Source organism: Heloderma suspectum, chromosome 5 (assembly GCF_057233095.1).
Source record: "Heloderma suspectum isolate Gila_16-S chromosome 5, 16-S_ref, whole genome shotgun sequence".
NCBI lineage: Eukaryota > Metazoa > Chordata > Lepidosauria > Squamata > Helodermatidae > Heloderma > Heloderma suspectum.
The window spans coordinates 127,719,640-127,738,633 of record NC_139462.1 but is presented as its reverse complement, the minus strand read 5'-3'; the positions used below and the strand labels follow the sequence as shown (position 1 = coordinate 127,738,633).

General features: G+C 49.2%; 1 protein-coding gene across 1 annotated transcript in view; it reads left to right on the top strand.

Annotated features, from left to right (window-relative positions):
• The window catches only part of LOC146344435 (receptor activity-modifying protein 2-like), a 35,386-nt gene extending 21,548 nt beyond the window's left edge, over positions 1–13,838 (top strand). The window contains exons 4-5 of the mRNA XM_084859790.1: positions 11,844–11,982; positions 13,043–13,838. Of these exons, the coding sequence (XP_084715916.1) occupies positions 11,844–11,982; positions 13,043–13,280 (377 nt within the window). The 3' untranslated portion in view covers positions 13,281–13,838. The remainder of the gene's footprint in view (positions 1–11,843; positions 11,983–13,042) is intronic.
• Positions 13,839–18,994: the final 5,156 nt, after the last annotated feature.

The window sequence follows — 18,994 nt, the reverse complement described above, 5'->3', positions numbered from 1 at the left end:
AATCAAAAACATGTTTATCTTCAACCCTTTGGGATGATTTAACCCGAACCTAGGGATGGCAGAGAATTCCACCACGGATCTTGGTGAGGCCGAATGCCAGTGCATTCGGCCCCCCGAACTCCGTGGCGGAATGGCCTGCCCCCCGCCCCCCCCGCGGATCCCCCTCAGGACAAGACTAACCTGGGGCGGATCTTCCGGGCGGCAGCGGCTCTGGCAGCGGCGGCGGCGGCAGCCAGTCTTCTGACCGGCTGCCGCCGCCGCCATTTCCAGTGTTAAAAAAAAAAAAAAAGATGTGATAGGCTACATAAAGATTTATGTAGCCTATCATAGCTAGGTTAAAAAAAAAAAGACATGATAGGCTACGTAAATCTTTACGTAGCCTATCACATCTGACTTAAAAAAAAACAAACGCGCGTACGCAAATGGCGGCTACGCTATTTGCATTCCCCTTATTTTCGCCATCTTAGTCTACGTAAATATTTACGTAGACTAAGACAGGCCAAAATAAGGAATGCAAATGGCAGCGGCCATAGCCGCCGCCATTTGCGTACGTGCGTTTTGTTTTTGTTTTTTTAAAGTCAGACGTGATAGGCTACATAAAGATTTATGTAGCCTATCACGGCTGACTACAGGGATGCAAACGGCGGCGGCTATGGCCGCCGCCATTTGCGTCCCTGCTAGCCAGCGGCTGGATATCCAGCTGCTGGCAGAGCTGGCCAGAGGCTCCACAGAATCCACATGGAGTGGAGCGGAGCGCAGCCGGCCGGCCAGGATTCCAGGGGGGAGGCGCAGAGTGCCTCCCCCCCCGGTGAGGATTCCAGGGGGAGGGATGGAGCGCCTCCCCCCCCCAGTGGAACCCAGCGGAGCCAGGTAAGGCCAATTTCATACATCCCTACCCGAACCAGATGCTTCCCAGCTCCTGTTGGCTTTCCCCCAGGGTTGAGTTTAAAAGCTGCTTGGCCACCCTTTTTATGTTTAGCGCCAGCAGTCTGGTTCCATTTTGGTTCAAGTGGAGCCCATCCCTCTTTTACAGGCCCAGCTTGTCACAAAACATTCCCCAGTGCCTAACAAATCTGAACTCCTCCTCCCTGCACCGCTGTCTCATCCATGCATTGGGACTCCTCAGCTTTGCTTGTCTAGCTGGCCCTGCGTGTGGAACAGGTAGCATTTCAGTGAAAGCCACCTTGGTGGTCCTGGATTTCAACCTCCTACCTAGCAACCTAAATTTGGCTTCCAGGACCTCACGACTACATTTCCCCACATTGCTGGTACCAACATGGACCACAACCACTGACTCCACCCCGGCACTATCTACTAGGCTATCTAGATGGTGCATGATATCTGCAACCTTTGCACCAGGCAGGCAATTCACCATGCGGTCTACATGTCCATCACAAACCCAGCTGTCTATGTGTCTAATGATCAAGTCTCCCACTACCACAAGCCCCCTCGCCCCGGAGGCACATCCTTGATGCAAGAGGACATTTGTTCATCTTCCAAGGAATGGGTCCCGTTCTAAGAGATAATTTCCCTCCTCCTCAGAATGACACCCTCCTTCCCTGAGACACTCATTCTTCATGACAGCAGAGGAGCTGTCACCCTGGGAGTGGGACACAGCTAATAGGTCCCTGAAGGTCTCATCCACCAATCTCTCTGCCTCTCTTAGCTTCTCCAGGTCAGCAACCTTGGCCTCAAGGGAACACACTTGTTCCCTGAGATCCAGGAGCTCATTACACTGAGCACAAACCTACGACTTCTGTCTAGCAGGCAGATAGTCATACATGTGGCACCCAGTACAATACACTGGATAGCTCCCCCCCCCTGCTGGCTTTCTACATTCATAACTTTTTTATTATTATTTGGGTGTGTTTTCCCTGGAAAACTTAGTTGTTTACTATGAGAAAGTGAGGAAATTACTTAGTTATTTATTTGCAGTTATTTACTGTGAGTACGGAATAGGGAGGAAAGAGTCGACTGCCCTGGCTTCCTTACCCTGTTGCTAAACTTGCACAGTTGAACTAAGAGATCTGTCTCTTGCCTTGGGTGAAATGCACCAGTTCCTGCGTTGGCACAAAACAAAAGAGAAACATGGCAGTCTTTATATTGGCAAAGCTAGGGCTGTGCACCACTTTGGTCCAAAGCCCAAATAACAAGGCAGTGGGCTGATTTGGAGGTGCCTTGTTGTGATCAGAAGCAGATCAGAATAGCAACGAGGCACTCCCAAAGCGAAGCAGTTCATTGACAAGGCGCCTCATCCCCTCAGAGATTCATAGCTCTTCTTATGCCTTCTGAGCAGCCCAGACAGGCTATGTCCAAAATGCATCAACTTGTGAAAGATCATGTGGAGAGAGAGGAGGAGGAATGAGGGGGGAAGAGGAGAGGAGGCAGAGGTGCCAAGTGTATCAATTTGAGAGAGATCTGGCCACTGGGAAGGGCAGCAGATGAGGAGCAGGGGAAGGGGAGATAAGGAGGAGGAGGAGGGAGGGAGGGAGTTTTGCTGTGAGTCAACCTCTGTTTGCTCATTGTGAGAGAAGTGGTGTTACTGGAGAGGAGAGGACTCTGAATGTTATTTGGCTAGAGCAGTGGTCTCCAAAGTGAGGTGCATGCACCCCAGGGGGTGCACAAGACTATTCATTGGGGTGCGTGAGCCACTTGATAATTAAGCAGCTTCCTGCTGCCCTGACGAGCTGCCTTTGTGTGTAATGATGGTGGCGGCGGCGGCGGCAGTAGGAGGGTGGGATGGGAGCTGAGAGGGAAGCTCCATGGCATTTCTCGCTTAGCTCCAGTCCAATCCTGCCACTGCTGTGGCCATCGAGAGCAACTGCGCCAGTCTCTGCCAGGCATGGCAGAGGAAGCCGCAGCACCAGAGCAGCTGGCATCCTGCCAAAGGAGAGCGGGAAGGAGATTAACCCTTCTCACGCTCCTTTGGCAGAATGAAGATGAGAAGAAAACGCATGAAATGACAGCTATGTTAGTCCCACCCCACCCTTCTGTAATAAGTTAATCATTCATTCTTCTTGTTTGTTCATTTAAAAATCCAGAAAATTTCACTGTAGTTGCTTATCTCCCCCCTACCTTTTTAATTCCCTCTCAACCATCAGTTTGCCCTTACTTTGATTATATCATCCATCCATCCATCCATCCATATCTTTCCTTTCCTTTCCTTTCCTTTCCTTTCCTTTCCTTTCCTTGTTCTTGGCTCCCTTCCATCCCCACTTGTCAATTCTTGTATTCCTTCCCTTCCCATTTTTGATCTCATTTCCCTAAAATAAAAAATAAAAAAGAAATTAAAAAACCCTTTCTCTTCTGTTAGGATTATAGTTAGTCCCCCCCTTTGCTTGTACTTTAGTGTTTGCTTTTCTTTTGCTCTTGTGTGTGTGTATGTGTGTTCACACCTCCTCACCGCTTCAATACCTAACTTGATTATCCCTTTATGAACTTTGGTTTGAGTTTCTGAGAACAACACATTTTACCTGTGCCTAGCACAAAAACTCCTAGGCCAAATTGTCTGAAATTTGGCAGGTGGGATCCCCTCCAGGGGGGCTGTGTGTTCCCCAACTTTCATGCACTTCTGTGCAACCAGTGAAAAGTCATAGCTCTTTGCTTTGAGAGATTTCCTTGAAAAAAATCAAATTTCACCTGTGCCTTGCACAAAAAACAGTGAGCTAAGCTGTCTGAGATTTGGCAGGTGGGATGCCCTCCATGGGGGCTGAGAGCTCCCCAAATTTCATGTATTTATCATGAAAACTGAAAAAGTTATGGCTGTTTGAGTTTCCCCTGCAAGTCAATGGGAAAACGCCCAAAATGAATGAATCAGATAACTGAATCTCACTTCAGATTTGGATCAACGTTGAAGTGGATGGGGTCCAAATTGGTTCAAAGCAAAGCGGGGCCACTTTGGAAGGTCTGAAGCGGCATCTAAAGTGAAGCAGGGGGTCCATGCACAGCTCTAGGCAAAGCCACATATTAATTCCAGGTGATGCACTATGTAAAAAAGTCATTTGAAGCCAAATTCTTAGTATTACCTAGTGACTGGAGGGAATGGCACCCTTAGTGGTAGAAAATTTTCTTCTTGTGGTAGTAGATTAGGCACTCAGGGCTTCTCTACACCAAGGTTTTCTTTTGCACCTTTACTGGGGCTTCTGCTTCTGGATTCTTTGCAGGATTAATTTCAGCTCCTTTACATGTGCTTACATGTGTGTGTGTGTGTGGGGGGGGTTTCCTTTGTCTGCAAATTCTATATGTTTCATTATACGACCACCAGATGGTGCTGTGGTATAGCAGAATTGCACATTTTCAGGAGGTGGGATAGAGAGAAAATACTATACTTTCCTTGTCATGAAAAAACCTGTGAATAGTTACAAAGAGTGGGAGATGCCCTGGAGGATGACGTCGACATCTAAAGGACCCACAAACTACCGTGAGTGACTAATCATGAGCACACCTTAAAAGTCTCATGTGCAGAAGCCCTGAATGGCACAATACAGTATTCCCTAAAGCACATAAACAGTCACAAATGGCTGTGGAGTCTTTTGTGCCACACGTTTGTGGCATTTTGGTTTCTCTGAATGAAGGTATTGTCCAACTTTGGATTTGGTTTTGGTCCCCCCCCCCCTCCTGCCACCATGTCTTTTATCTGTGTCAGGAATGCCCTAGTGGCCTCTTTCAGTAGACTCCAATAGCCAACTCAAGACACAGACAAAAGGATTCTTTTCAAGGCTTTAATCCTTTTACAACTTAATGACTTTTTCAGATGCTAATCACCAGCGACTAAGCAAGGAACAGCAGAGTAGCCTATGCTTCGAGTAGGCAGTTGATCCCCGTTTGAAGGAGAGTCACTTGAAGACCCAGAACTTATGGGCTAGGGAGAGATCCTCCCTCTTTCCCTTGGGTCCACGGGAGGCGGCCATTGCTTGTGTGCCAAACAGGCGCTACGCCTCCTTTCCGTGCCCTCCATCACTCCTTGCGTCTGCGTCGAGCATCTAGCAAGCCCCGTTCCCGCACTTTCTCACTGCTAGGATCACTATCTATCTCAGGAATGCCGGCAGGAGGAATCTCTGCCAGCTGCTGTGCCTGTGAGGGATGAGCTGGCTCCTCTCCCACAGATTGCTGATCCTCCTCAGAATCAGAACTGCTCTGGGGTTCTATGGGCTCAATTTCCACCCTGACATCATCCCCGCTCCCATGAGGGCCCCCCTCTTGCCCTTCCCCTGGGGCCCCGGGTTTGTGGGGGTACAGCTGGTGGAAACGCCTCAGCAGCAACAGAGTTGCCTCAGCAGCAACGGAGCATACACATTTTCCGCGGGTTCCCAGGTTCGCTCATCTGGCCCATACCCCTTCCAGTCCACTAGATATTGCAGGCGGCCGCGAGAAAGGTGGGAGTCCAGAATCTCCGTGACCTCAAACTCCTCCTCCCCCTCCACCAGCACTGGCGGCAGGGGGGAACCGACCAAGCAATGAGGGTTGCCAGAAATCAGGGGGGACAGCAAGGACCAATGAAAAACAGGATGGATCTTCACAGGGGGGGGAGAGCCAGGCAAAAAGCAACAGGATTAACCTGGGCCGTAATCTGGAAAGGCCCCATGCTGCGAGGCGTGAGTTTCCTTGCGGGCAAGTGAGAGGGGAGGTATTGGGTGGACAACCAAACCCAGTCCTCCAGTTGCAGAGATGGACCCGGCTGGTGCCGCCAGTATGCAGAGGCCTTGTAGGCTGTCTTGGCTTGCTCGAGGGAGTCCCATAAGAGGTGGTGTACCGCTCGCAACTCCTCTAAAAAGGCAGGGGATGAAATGGGCCATTTTAGAAAACAAATCCACCACCACCAGAATGGTGGTCTTACCGTGTGAGGGAGGCAAGTCAGTGATGAAGTCAAGGGAGAGCAGTTTCCAAGGTCCTGAGGGGGGTAGGCAGGGGGTGAAGCAAGCCTGTGGGCTTGCCTGAGGAGGCCTTCGCCTGCTGGCAGGTTGGGCAGGAGGCGACATAGGTCTTGACGTCCCGACACACACGAGGCCACCAAAAATCCCACGTCACTCCGTGCAGGGTCTTGGTGAAGCCAAAATGTCCAGCGGTTGGGGAGTCATGGCAGTGATGGAGGACCTTCTCGCAGAAGGGTCTAGAAGGCACACAGACCTGGCCGGAATGGTAAAGCAGGCGCCCTGGCAAAGAGAAGGGGGTAGAGTGGGGGGGACAGGGGCTACCCCCAATTCCTCCACCAGGCTCTGTGGGGGAAGAATCAGAGGGGGGGGGACTTCCCTTACCCCCTGGCTGGAGGTCTGGCTTGTGAGAAAGAGCATCTGCTTGTAGGTTGTCAGAGGCCTTCACATGGCAAATCTTAAGGTGGAACCGGGGGGAAAAAAGCGACCACCTAATCTGCCACTGGTTTAAGGCACGGGCTGTCTGAAGATGTTCCAGGTTGCAATGGTCGGTTCTAACTTCAACTGGGAGCTGTGCCCCCTCCAGCAGATGACACCAGGTCTCCAAAGCGGACTTGACAGCCAACAGTTCCTTCTCCCAGATGGGATAATTCCTCTCAGACATGTTCAGCTTCCTGGAGTGGTAGGTACAGGGTTGCAACCTGCCGCCCGCCTGATCTGGCTGAAATAGCACCGCCCCCACTGCAAAGTCAGAGGCATTAGTTTGCACCACAAAAGGCTTCCTGGGGTCGGGATGTAACAGGATTGGCTCAGAACTAAAAAGCTTCTTAAGTTCCTTGAAAGTCTGTTGGGCAGATGCCGTCCAATGAAAAGGAGATTTCCTGCCCTTAAGGAGGTCCGTGAGAGGAGATGTCAGCCGAGCAAAGCTGGGCAGGAACTTTCTGTAAAAATTAGCAAAGCCCAGAAAACATTGCAAGTCCTTCTTGGTGGATGGAGCCTGCCAGGAGAGGACAGCCTGGACCTTTGCAGGATCCATCCTGTTACCGTCAGCTGAGATAATGTAGCCAAGATAGTCCAAAGAGGTTAGGTCAAACACACATTTCTCCAGCTTGGCATACAGATGGTTCTTGTGGAGGTGCTGGAGGACGGTGGAGACATGGTGCTGATGGGTGTGGGGGTCCTCAGAAAATCTAAGTAAATCATCGAAATACACAATGAGGAAAGTGTCCAAATAGTCCCAGAAGATGGCATTCATAAAACGCGAAAACATGGGGGGGGGGGCGCAGGCGAGCCCAAACGGCATCATTAGGTATTCATACACTCCATACCAGGTGCTGAAACAGGTCTTCCACTCATTCCCCTCCCGGATGTGAATCAGATTGTAGGCGCTACGCAGGTCCAACTTTGTGAAAATCTTGGCTCGCCCCAGGTGCTCCAGCATCTCAGGGATCAGAGGGAGGGGTACTTGTCAGGGATCAAGACCGAATTGAGGGCTCAATAGTCGTGCACCAGGTGGAGTTCTCCAGATTTCTTGGCCACAAAGATGGTAGGGGTGCAGGCGGGGGAGGACAAACGGCAAATGAAGCCACGTTTGAAGTTTGTGTCCAAAAACTCTCGCAGAGCTCGAAGTTCCGTCTCCAGCATTGAATACAGCTGGCCAGCGGGGATGGTCGCCCCCGGTATGAGGTTAATGGCACAGTCAAATGGGCGGTGGGGGGGGGAGCTGGTCGGCCTCCTTCTTGTCAAAAACACCCCGAAAAGCTGCATACTTCTCTGGGAGGATCATGGTAGCTGAAGAACTGCCCGAAGCAGACGAGGAGAGAGAGGAAAGGGTTAAGGCCTGGACTGGGACTGGTGCCTTGATCGGGAGGCAATGCTCCCGGCAGTAGGGAGACGCAAACTCCACTTGCTGAAGCTCCCAAGAAATCTGAGGATTATGCTTAGAGAGCCAGGAAACACCCAGCACGATTGGGTATTGGGGAACCTTGGCCAAATGAAACTGAATCTCCTCAACGTGGGACTGGGCACACAGAGTGAGCAGAGCTGTAATCCGGGTCACCACGCCTGAAGAAAGATGATGCCCATCGATGGGCTCCACTGCCAAGGGGGCAGGAAGAGGCAGGGTAGGAATCTTGTGGAAGAGGGCGAAGGTTTCATCCATGAAACTGGTCGTAGCCCCCGAGTCCACTAAAGCCAGGGCCTCCACCCCACCCCACTGGGAGGAGTGGAGGTGAACATGCAATAGCAGATGGGAGGGTGAGTGGGGTTGCGGAAGGCACCCACCTGGTGTGGAACCGACCCCCACACTGGAGACCCCCAACAGGCTTGGGGGGCAGCCTAGTCAGGCCTGGGGGGGAGGAGGAGGAGGAGGAAGGAGAGGAGGGGGAGGCAGAGGAGCTGCGGGTCTAGCACGGCAGGTTTTGGCGAAATGTCCCAGTTTTCCACACCGAAAGCATCGGCGCTCCGCGAGCCGCCGCTCTAGTTCCTCCAGTGGCAGTGGGGCTCAGGTAGCTCCCAGCTTCATCGGGGTCTCCTCCGCCCCCAGCACAGGGGCAGGGAGCGGGGGAGGGGGCAGGAAACGGGGGGGAATGGGAGGAGGGAAATCTCGGCACCCCACCGGGTCTGTCCCGGAGTCAGAGTCTCCTGTCCTGGAGTCGGCCTCTCCAGCTGACTATCTATCTGGAGGCAGGTCTGGATGAGGTCCTCCAAAGTAGGCGGGCTAGGCGTGTGCGCCAACTCATCCAAGATCTTGTCGTTCAAACCGTCCAAAAACTGAGCCACCAGCGCGGCATCATTCCACTGTAAGTCCTGCATCAGCAAACGAAAAGTTGTTGCATAGCTGGAAACTGAGTCCTTGCCCTGCCTGAGGCGGTGAATCTCCCAAGAAGCCGTCTGCGTGCGCAAGGGGTCACTGAAAAATGTGGCCATCGCTGTCATGAAACCTTGATAGTCCCTGAGCAGGGGGTCATTAGCGAGAAGAAGTCCCAAAGCTCATTTAGCTGCCACGCCTGAAAGTAGGTTAATGATGAAGCCCACACGAACCTGTTCCATCAGGAAAATCTGAAAAAGTCCTTTCTCCCCAGAAAACGTCTCTGGCAAAGCCACCGGGCACTTGCAGCGAGGGGGAATTGGAGGTGGTGGGGGTTGAACCGCAGCTTGCAGATTCTGTACGGCAGTCGTCAGTTGAGCCACTTGATCACGGAGAATCTGGTTCTCTTGCACCAGAGCTTGCACTGCCGGGTCCCTGGCACCTTCCATACGGCAATAGGAGAAGAGAGAGAGAGAGGAAAAAAAAGAGGAACGGGGATCAAGCTGTCAGGAAAGCCCTAGCGGCCTCTTTCAGTAGACTCCAATAGCCAACTCAAGACACAGACGAAAGGATTCTTTTCAAGGCTTTAATCCTTTTACAACTTAATGACTCTTTCAGATGCTAATCACCAGCGGCTAAAGCAAGGAACAGTAGAGTAGCTTATGCTCCGAGTAGGCAGTTGATCCCCATTTGAAGGAGAGTCACTTGAAGACCCAGAACTTATGGGCTAGGGAGAGATCCTCCCTCTTTCCCTTGGGTCCACGGGAGGCGGCCATTGCTTACGCGCCAAACGGGCGCTACGCCTCCTTTCCGCGCCCTCCATCTTTCATCACTCCCTGCGTCTGCGTCGAGCATCTAGCAAGCCCCGTTCCCGCACTTTCTCACTGCTAGGATCACTATCTATCTCAGGAATGCCGGCAGGAGGAATCTCTGCCAGCTGCTGTGCCTGTGAGGGATGAGCTGGCTCCTCTCCCACGGATTGCTGATCCTCCTCAGAATCAGAACTGCTCTGGGGTTCTATCGGCTCAGTTTCCACCCTGACAATCTGTGTCTCCAGAAATAGAGATCAGCCATTGTTTCTTTGTCCCAGAAGGCCTTGCTAAGTGTAATCGGATACCTGCAACATCTACCAGTGATTCATTCAGTCTGCAAATCTTTGTTTTGAGACTGGGTCTAAATTGCAGACCTTATTGCCACAATCTCTGGCCAGATTTTGGACATTTCCCTCCCTCCCCCCCCACCTCCTGCTAACCTGATGAAGTGTTCTGGAGAACTCAAAAGCTTGCACACTTTTGTGGCACTTTTGGATTTTGATAATTAACTCATGTAATTCATGGCCACACTATGTGTGGAGATGCCCAGTGGTTTAGATACCTATAAAATGAGGTCAGACCCATTCCCGGAGGAGAGGCCTAGCAGTTGCTATTCCCTCTGCATTCCAGGTGCTAGTGGGCAAACAGCAGGGGGAGGCTATTGCCTCCATGGCCAGTTAATGTGTTCCCCTTATGCATCTAGCTAGCCACTGTCAGATCAGAAACTAGATGGACTCTTAAGCTGCAAGCCTATGCATAGCTGCCTCAGTGTAAGTATCATTGAACACAATGGGACTTCCTTCTGGGTAGACATACATAAGATTGTGCCATCAATCTAATCCCGCATAGCTCTTTTTATGTACTCGTAATGGGTCTCTGCTCTCGACTCCCAATAACTAGGGATGGCGGAGAATTTCTCCACGAATCTCCGGGAGGCCAAATGCCAACGCATTCGGCCCCCCGAAATTGGTGGTGAAATTCTCCGCCACCCCCCGGGATGGCACTTACCTCCTTCGAATGTCCCAATCGGCGGCGGGTCCCGGCGGCGTTTCGGCGGCATTTCGGCAGGGGCGGGAGCGGCGGCCGGTCTTCCGACTGGCTGCTGTCGCCGCCATTACAAAGTAAAGTAAAAAAACAAACAAACACTTGATAGGCTACGTAACGATTTACGTAGCCTATCACGGCTAGATTTTCAAAGTCAGCCGTGATAGGCTACGTAAATCTTTACGTAGCCTATCACGGGTGACTTTGGGGGGAAAAAAAAGCGCGTACGCAAATGGCAGTGCCCATGGGCGCTGCCATTTGCGTTCCTTGTTTGGGCAGGTGTAGTCTACGTAAAGATTTACGTAGACTACGGCGAAAATAAGGGCAATGCAAATAGCGTTGCCCCTATTTTCGCCGTAGTCTACGTAAATCTTTACGTAGACTACCCCTGCCCAAATAAGGAACGCAAATGGCGGTGCCCATGGGCACCGCCATTTGCATACGCGCTTTTTTTTTTTTTTCAAAGTCACCCGTGATAGGCTACGTAAAGATTTAGGTAGCCTATCACGGCTGACTTTGAAAATCTAGCCGTGATAGGCTACGTAAATCGTTACGTAGCCTATCACGTGTTTTTTTTTTCTTCCAATGTTGTTATTTCGCGGCCGGGGAGACGGGGCACTCCCCCCCCGGCCTGAATTTCGGCGGCGAGGGATGGGGCGCCTCCCCTCCCGGCCTGAATTTTGGCTGGGAGGGGCGGGGCGCCTCCCCCCCGCCAAGAACTTCGGGGGGAGAACCGAAGCGCCTCCCCCCCACCGTGAAGCAAGCTGCGGGACCAGGTAAGGGACTTTCGTCCATCCTTACCAATAACACAGCCTTTCTCTCCAAAGAAAGCTAAAGACCACCCAGTCCAACCCTCTCCCCACGGGCAGGATATGTGCTTGTCTTCCCTGCAATTCTTTGTTGTGGCAAATAGGGGCAGTTCCAACATATGATATATAAACCAGTTTCCGTATTTCCTTTCTGTGTGTTCAATTCAGTCATAATGCCCACATAATCCAGTTAAAAAAGAACTCTGCTTTCTGATGTTGGCATAAACAGCGAAAGACGGTCCGAAGGGCATCGTGAGTGTCATTGGTAGAAAACATAAATGTAACATGCTGCGCTGGCTGCAACTTCCCTGTCTTTCCTGGCTGATCATCAGAAGCAGGAAGTCTTGTCGTTTAAGCATGTTCGAAAATGTGAGGCCACCGAAAGCAAACTCTAGTGACAGACACGTATTCAGCAGTACAGTCCCTTGCTGCCCCATCCTGCCTCCACCCCTCAGCCAATTTCCCTCTTCCTGAGGCTGACCTTCCCTTCTCCTACTAGAGCTTTTGGAAGAGGACCAAGCCAGTGACTGCAGAGATGCCTACTTTGAACGGATGGCTGTGTACTGCTGGCCCAAGTTCCATGCCGCCATCATGGCTACAGCTGAGAACAATAGATGCCTCTGGGAAACAGTGGGCAGGTACAGATATCTGAGGGGCAGGCCTGGTGGTATACACCACCAGTATATCCTAAGAAGGGTTGCTTATAATTTCTAAGAAATCTGCCACTCTTCTGCAGGTAGGCGTTAACCGGCAGAAAGTGAAAATTGGCTGACCTTTGTCTCATGGAGCAGCATTCCAATGAAGGTGCAGAAGAGGGATGGAGGTAGAGGGATGGGAGCTGCTGAGTCATGGCCTCATCAAGACTCAGCCCCAGAACCTATTTGGAATGCCAAAGCTTAGCCCTGACACATGTTAAATAGGCAAGAATGCTCCTCTGAGAATCTGCAGAGTATATTTTGAGGGCTGGCATGTGATTAGAAAATCTTGATCAATTAATGAAATTATTAAAACTCATTTGATTAATTCATTCAGTCTGAATAAATGTACATGTGAATTAGAAAACAAGTTTGCCGGAAAAGCATACTTTCTTTGTCCTTAGATGGTGCATGTATATGTCATAGCAGGTGCCATCTTAGACAATGCACTCCAGCTTGTGTAGTGGGAACATTTCTTCTAAGATGGTGTAGGCTATCTGTAGTTTTCATAAGTACTTATACTTAAAAGTACTTATTCTTCATAGGTACTTATTTTCAAAAGTGTTTTGCCCCATTAATCAGGAATGCCTTTTGAGCTAATTAAAAACATTTTAAGCCAATTAAAGTTTAATTATTAAAGGTTGTGACCCTATGTATTTTCTTAACCACTGAGTAGCCACAGTCCACCCTGGCCATTTGAGATTAGGAGGAGGCAGGCTTTCTTTGTCGTAAGATATGACTTTGGGGCAGATCTGAGCCCCAGCACCCTGATGGATCGATAGATCGATTGATCTATCTATCTATCTATCTATCTAAATTTATTATTTGGGGTCAGGAACGGCTTTGCAGAAGAAATAGGTGCTGAGGGAAACAAGGGAGAAGTAGGACTGCTAAAAGAGAGGCCTCTTCTAGACATAAACAGCAGGTTCGCAAAAGGGCTCCTGCTTCCATGGAGCAGCTCTTGCTTGTGCCCTCACAACTGTTCCATTTTCACCCCCTACAGCATGTATGGAGAACTTGCTGTCTGTACTGGGCTGCTGGCTGAAGGTATGGGCTGCCCCATGTCCAGCCCCACCTTGGATGCCTTCTTCGTGAGAATCCATGCCGAATACTTTGCCAATTGCTCCCTGCTCACCAGTACCACTGACCTCCAGCCACCTACAGGGACAGTCATAGCCTTGGCTTCCCTGGCTGTCTGCCTGGTGCCCCTCTCTGTTGCACTGACCCTCTGCAAAGCCTGAAGGCCTGAAACTGCACTGCAAACTGCCCTGCTCTGGACAACAGTTAGAACGAGGTGATGCTGAAAGAAGAAAATAGGAGGTAGTACTCCTGGGCTTCTAGTCTAGAAGATGAAGGGGGACAACTGCGTTCCAGTTTGAGGGATGCTCTAGTTCTCTGGATTCCTGGGTCAGCTGTATGGTGGAGCCAGTGCTATTTTGCTGGTTTGTGTGTCTTTGTGCTAGTGCTATATGGTCACTCACCCCCTCAGTAAAACGGTGCCCTGGCTCCTAAGTGGAGTCAGCACTGTGTACTCTGGATGGTATTGTCTGTGTCAAGGAATAGGAGGTGCGGTTTGGGGGGTTTCCCTCTGCTTCTGTTACCAATCCTGTCTAGTTTGCATGGACTAATTTGTGACACAATGTAATGCAAATAATAGTAACAACAGCAAAATCCTCCCTTGCTGGGAGATAGGAATATGCAGAAGGAACGTTCATGGGCAACTGGAAGCAGCTGAGCCTTTTCTAGTGACACAACCTATTATCTCCTTCCTTCCTCCCATTAAAGATAATATTATCCTTTTTCTTGTTCATGCATTGTTCAACTAAATTAACCCCAAAATTACAATATGACATAAGAAGTCGGGATAATGGGTAGGTAGGTGGTCCTGGCTCTGTGCAGGATGAGTGCTGAGGGAGGGTGACCTAGCAATAGTGGACCTATGCTAATAAGACCATGTAAGAGGAGTGCCCAGCCATTGCCATTCTGGGCCTGGTACAATCTTATGAACAGGCCTTTCCCCACAAGCACAATCCATTGTCTATTCTGAAAAATTGACTTGAAAGAACTGCTTATTTTGAAAATAAGGAGATGGTGAAAAATGGTGAAAAATAGGTTCTATAGCTTTAAAGCCACTTTCAACAGTGAGAGTTATCACACCACTTCATTAGAACACACATGACTTGGTAGTACATGGAAATAGCTTGGGGAAAAACAGGATGTTGAGGGAGAAATAGCATTGGGACAGTGGACTAAGGAACGTGTAATGTCCCACACGAGTGAGCCAGATGTTACAGTACTAGGATAAAATGCTAGTGTAGTTTGGCCTCTGTTCTAACACTGCTTCTGACTGACTAGCAAATCTCATATCACCTTGTAAGATCTAGACACCCCATATTAAACATGTTCAAGAGAAGGGCCTGTATAAAGACAGAGACATCAGACAGCATTCCACCATTATACAGTTTGAACATTCTGTTGTTTACTAAATCTAGACAATTTGTCCTCCCTGAAATTTGGCATGGAATATTTATCTGGAGGACATACATGCTGCTCAAATTTCTGAAAAATCCATCAAGAAACGACTGAAATATTTCTGTTTGAGGAGCAGTTTTCACCCGTTTGCAACGTTTGGTTTTTTTGCACCCAAACTTACCCAGCTATTTTTCTTTTGCCAGTTCAAATGCTCTCAAAAATGAAAGGAAATGACAGGGATGTTGCCTTTCTTGATTTGAGGAAAATCTGTTGGGTATTGTGAAATAATTTATTAGCTGTTAAAGTTTTTCTTTTCATTAGTCATTATTGAACTGTGGGCAAGTATTGCAACACGTGTCAGATACGGTGGGCCTGGAATGTCTGCCCAAAAGGGAAAAAAAATGTCTGCCCAAAATTAAAACGGTGGCCGCTACCAGCCAAGCAGAACATGAAAGAGGTATCCAGAACAGCAGCAGGAGAGAGTGGATAGTTGGGAAGGAGTTCCCAGAAGAAAGAGCAGCCCAGAAAAGAAACAGTGGGAAATTGCAGAAGGACTTACACACCTCCATGAAGAGTGCACGTGCGCGCGCGCGTGCGCGCGCACACACACACACACACACACACTGTGTGAACCCCATGTTACAGACACCTTCCTCAAATCAGATTTAATTTTGTTTATTTATTTCTATACTACCCAGTAGCTGAAGCTCTCAGAATTTGATCAGGCTATAAGTTTACCCTCCATACATTAGCACTCTGGGGCCATTTCCTGAGGGCCAGTGGCCAGGGCCAGATCTACATGGAAACAATGAGAAACGCTGTTCTGTTATATCTGGATTTTCATGAGATCGCTTTGGTCCGTCAGGGGCACGTGAAGCAAGAAAAGTGGAGTATACGTACCTAAAAAACCACTTTCATGGGTCACACAGTACTTGAAACCCCCATACTTCAGGGTTGGATGGGTGGAGTAGAACTGAATGACATCAACCCCAAAGATGCTGCTCAGCAAATGAGAGAGGCTTGTTCCCCACCCCTGTCCATGCTCCCCTGCTCAAGGGAAGTTTACCGGAAGAGCTGAATTAAGCCCCCATAGTTTATCCCACACCTCTCCCCTCTCATCCACTACTGGGATACTGCGAAGGATTAAAACTGGGCTAATATGAATGGGGAAAACAGGCTGCATTCTGTGAATAAGTAAAGCTGCTACTGCAGTTGTCTGACCAATCTGAACAGTGAAACTGCAGTTTTCACTATGTGAACTCAATGGGTAAAGCCGCTTGTGAATGGGAAATAGTGCTAAGTGGGAAGAAGCCTGTGTCCAAAAACGCTACTGTGAATGTAAAGAGGCTTCGCTATTCTGAACAGTGCTACTCTGATACTGTGAATGGGGAAAAGAGGCTATTCTGAACGACTGTAATGCCCTGAATGAAGAGGTATTACTGTCCTTCATAGCTCTGTAAGCGTGCAGCTTTGAAGCAACAGGCTTGCCCACCCCTCTTATGCTTTTGTGGATCTCTCAACAATGAAGGGAGGAAACTGCCAAGAGGCAGGGAGGCGAGAGGAGGGGGAAAGAGGAGAGTGTGTGGCATTCCCCCCCACCCCCCAGCAGACTCCAGGGAATCATTAGCCGCCTGTTGGGGATGAGGGTGGGCAGGGGAGAGATGCCGAGTCTTCCGGTCCTCTGGTCGGTGGTCTAGATGCTGGAAACAAAGATAGGTGGGAGGTCTAAATGCTCCTAGGGGAATCCTGGCTGTCCTCCAAAGCCGCTGCCACCACTGCAGCAGCAGAGAAACAGGCAGCTGAGGAGAGGCAGCAGCGGCAGCAGGAGACTTCTATGCAGGAGGCAGCAGGAGACTTCTAGGAGACTTCACATGTGCTGATCTGGAAATTTAAATTTTCCTGACCCACTCTGCTCCCGTACTCGGAAAAGTGCAACTGAAGGCAGTGAGTTACTTCAGAGTAGCCATAGCCTCGTGTCCACCCTTTCAAGATGCGAATGGGGAAAAACCTGTATCCCCAAAGCATGCTGCTGCCAATGGTGGAAAATAAGGATGGGGGGGGCAGCTCCACCCCTTGACCAAAGGTCACTGCCAGGCACAGACACACCCTAGGCACGCCCAGCATGCAGGATTTAATTCAGGTGAATGGGGCACACTGCAGCTGAAGCGCAGAGGAGCCTCATTCAAGGAAAAATACGCACTAAAACGACTATCAGAAGATGTGTATTTCCAAAGGGGAAGCTGCAGGGTGGAGATGACATCATGTGTTGCAAACGACCCTGAAGTGCTCTCCCTCCACACTAGATCACATGTGCAGATGACCCCAGTGTCACGGACACGTCGTTTTACTTGGCTGCCTTCACCAAATAGTAACGTTTCCCCCATCACTTACCAAAGTTCATCCAAAACTTGCACAAACCTTTGCGCGCTGTTTCCATCTTTCCTTCATATATTGATATAGAGATATAGAGCTCTTGAAAGAGAGTTTGTCCGTCTGTACTACCCAGCCCTGATGAAATTTTATATTTCGGGCTTCCTCACATGGCACTTTTATCCTGCTATTGAGATGGCTCTCTCACAAAAGTTTGCAGGCTCTTGAGATGATGCCATGAACCTCCAAGGCATCTCCTGCCATTTTCCCCAGCCTATCCTATGTTTTCCCCAAACACAAAAAATTTGGTATTTTTTCCAGCCCACAGGAGTGTCATGACCTCCCCGTGAAATCCTCCAGTAGCAGAAGAAATCGCTGTGTCTGGGTGGCTATGGGCTGCGCCCTCTCTATGCCTGCCATGTAAATGTTTGAGCACATTTCTCGATTGGAGGGAGAAGAGGGTAAAATGCCTCTCTGCAACCAAGGGAGACAGATCTGATCCCCCACCCCACCAAGCTCAGAGTCAACGTCCTCTGTTGATTCAGAGCGCCCCATTAAGTTCAATGGGGCTTACTCCCAAGTAAGTATGTTGAGGGATGCAGACTTACAGCATAATCTCATGTCTATTCAGAAGTAAGTCATAGCTTTCCTGGGAACTGCGAGGAAACACTACAGCACAAGTTAAGAGCTGAAAACAAGACTCTCCCACCCCACCCCCGCACCTTGCTCCTTTGCGCACATGCCAGGGAGGGAGGGAGGGAGGGAGGCAGGCCTTTGATTCCCTCCCCCTTTAAAGTCACTAGAAGGACTTCCAACTTCCCTCCTGCTGTGGAGGAGTGGAGGGACGGGTGGAGCCATCAGTCATGTTATAGGAACCAATGATCAGCCTTCTGTCCTGATTTTTCTGCACAGCCATGAAAAGGTATAGAGCGGAGGGCCAGTCTAAATCCCGGAAAGGATCCAGAATAAAAAGGACCGGTTTGTAGTGGGATAAAATGCCAGGTGTGAAGAGGGAAAGGTCTGTGATGTTGACACATGTCCATAAGGATTTATACCCAGAACTGTGATGCATGACTTGGAAGTAAGTCCCATGGAATTCACCAGGACTACAATGAGGATCTTGGGCTGTGTTTATTTGCGCATTTAAATGTAGGTGACACTGAAAAAGTAGGACTTATTTCTAAATAACTATGCATTTGGATTAAATAAGTATGCATTTTCCCTCCTCCCACCATGGAGTGGATGTAAATGAAGGTATGATGTTTTAATTCGCTTTATTGCACATTAAACAACAGCGCCACCTAGTGGCTTTGTAATGAACACATAGACCTTCTCAAGAAGTTTAGTTTTTAAAAAAAAGCCATATGGAAAGGACCTGATCTAATCCCACAAAAATTCCAGAAGTAGAAGCCCTGGTAAATTGCAGGATTTTTAGCCTTGTGTGATGAAGCCCATAGATAGTTTATCCAATTGTTATTTTCCATCTTCACTCATGAGCATGTGAAATAGAAAACCTTTGCTTGCTTATTTTGTAGCTTTGATAGAAGTATGGGCTCAGTAAATACTTATCTTTTAAAAACAACAACAGCTTGTATGGTTTTATGTCTTTATTGTGGTTTTTGCTACCCATCAATGTATGTCTGCTATGCTAGAATAAAGGGCAGGGAGGAAGAAAAACCTTTATTTGTTGTAACTGTTTAGCCCGGGGAACTCCTAGGAACTGGATCTTTGGTCCATAGTCAAGTGGAGAAGATATCTCCGTGGTGAAATCCACAGCTGCTAGAGATTCGATGGGCACACAGGGAGGAAGTTAAACAAGCAGAACTGTTTGGCTCCAAGGTCTTCCATTGTTTTGCTGCTTTTGCTAGTAGCATAGAGAAAATACCACGCTTGCCTCAACAGTGAGGAACTAGGACAGGGAGTAAAAGGACAATCCTGTTCATGGAGATCTAATAACGTGAGATTTCAACCTGAATAGAATGTCCCACATTAGGGAAAATCAAGGGTGTACAATCTGCTTTATCATAGTAAGTCTCCACTATTTTTGTTTATTTGTGAGTTAGTGTAGCCCCTGTTTACGATCGTAAGTTTACATGTCCCTAATCTGAGACCA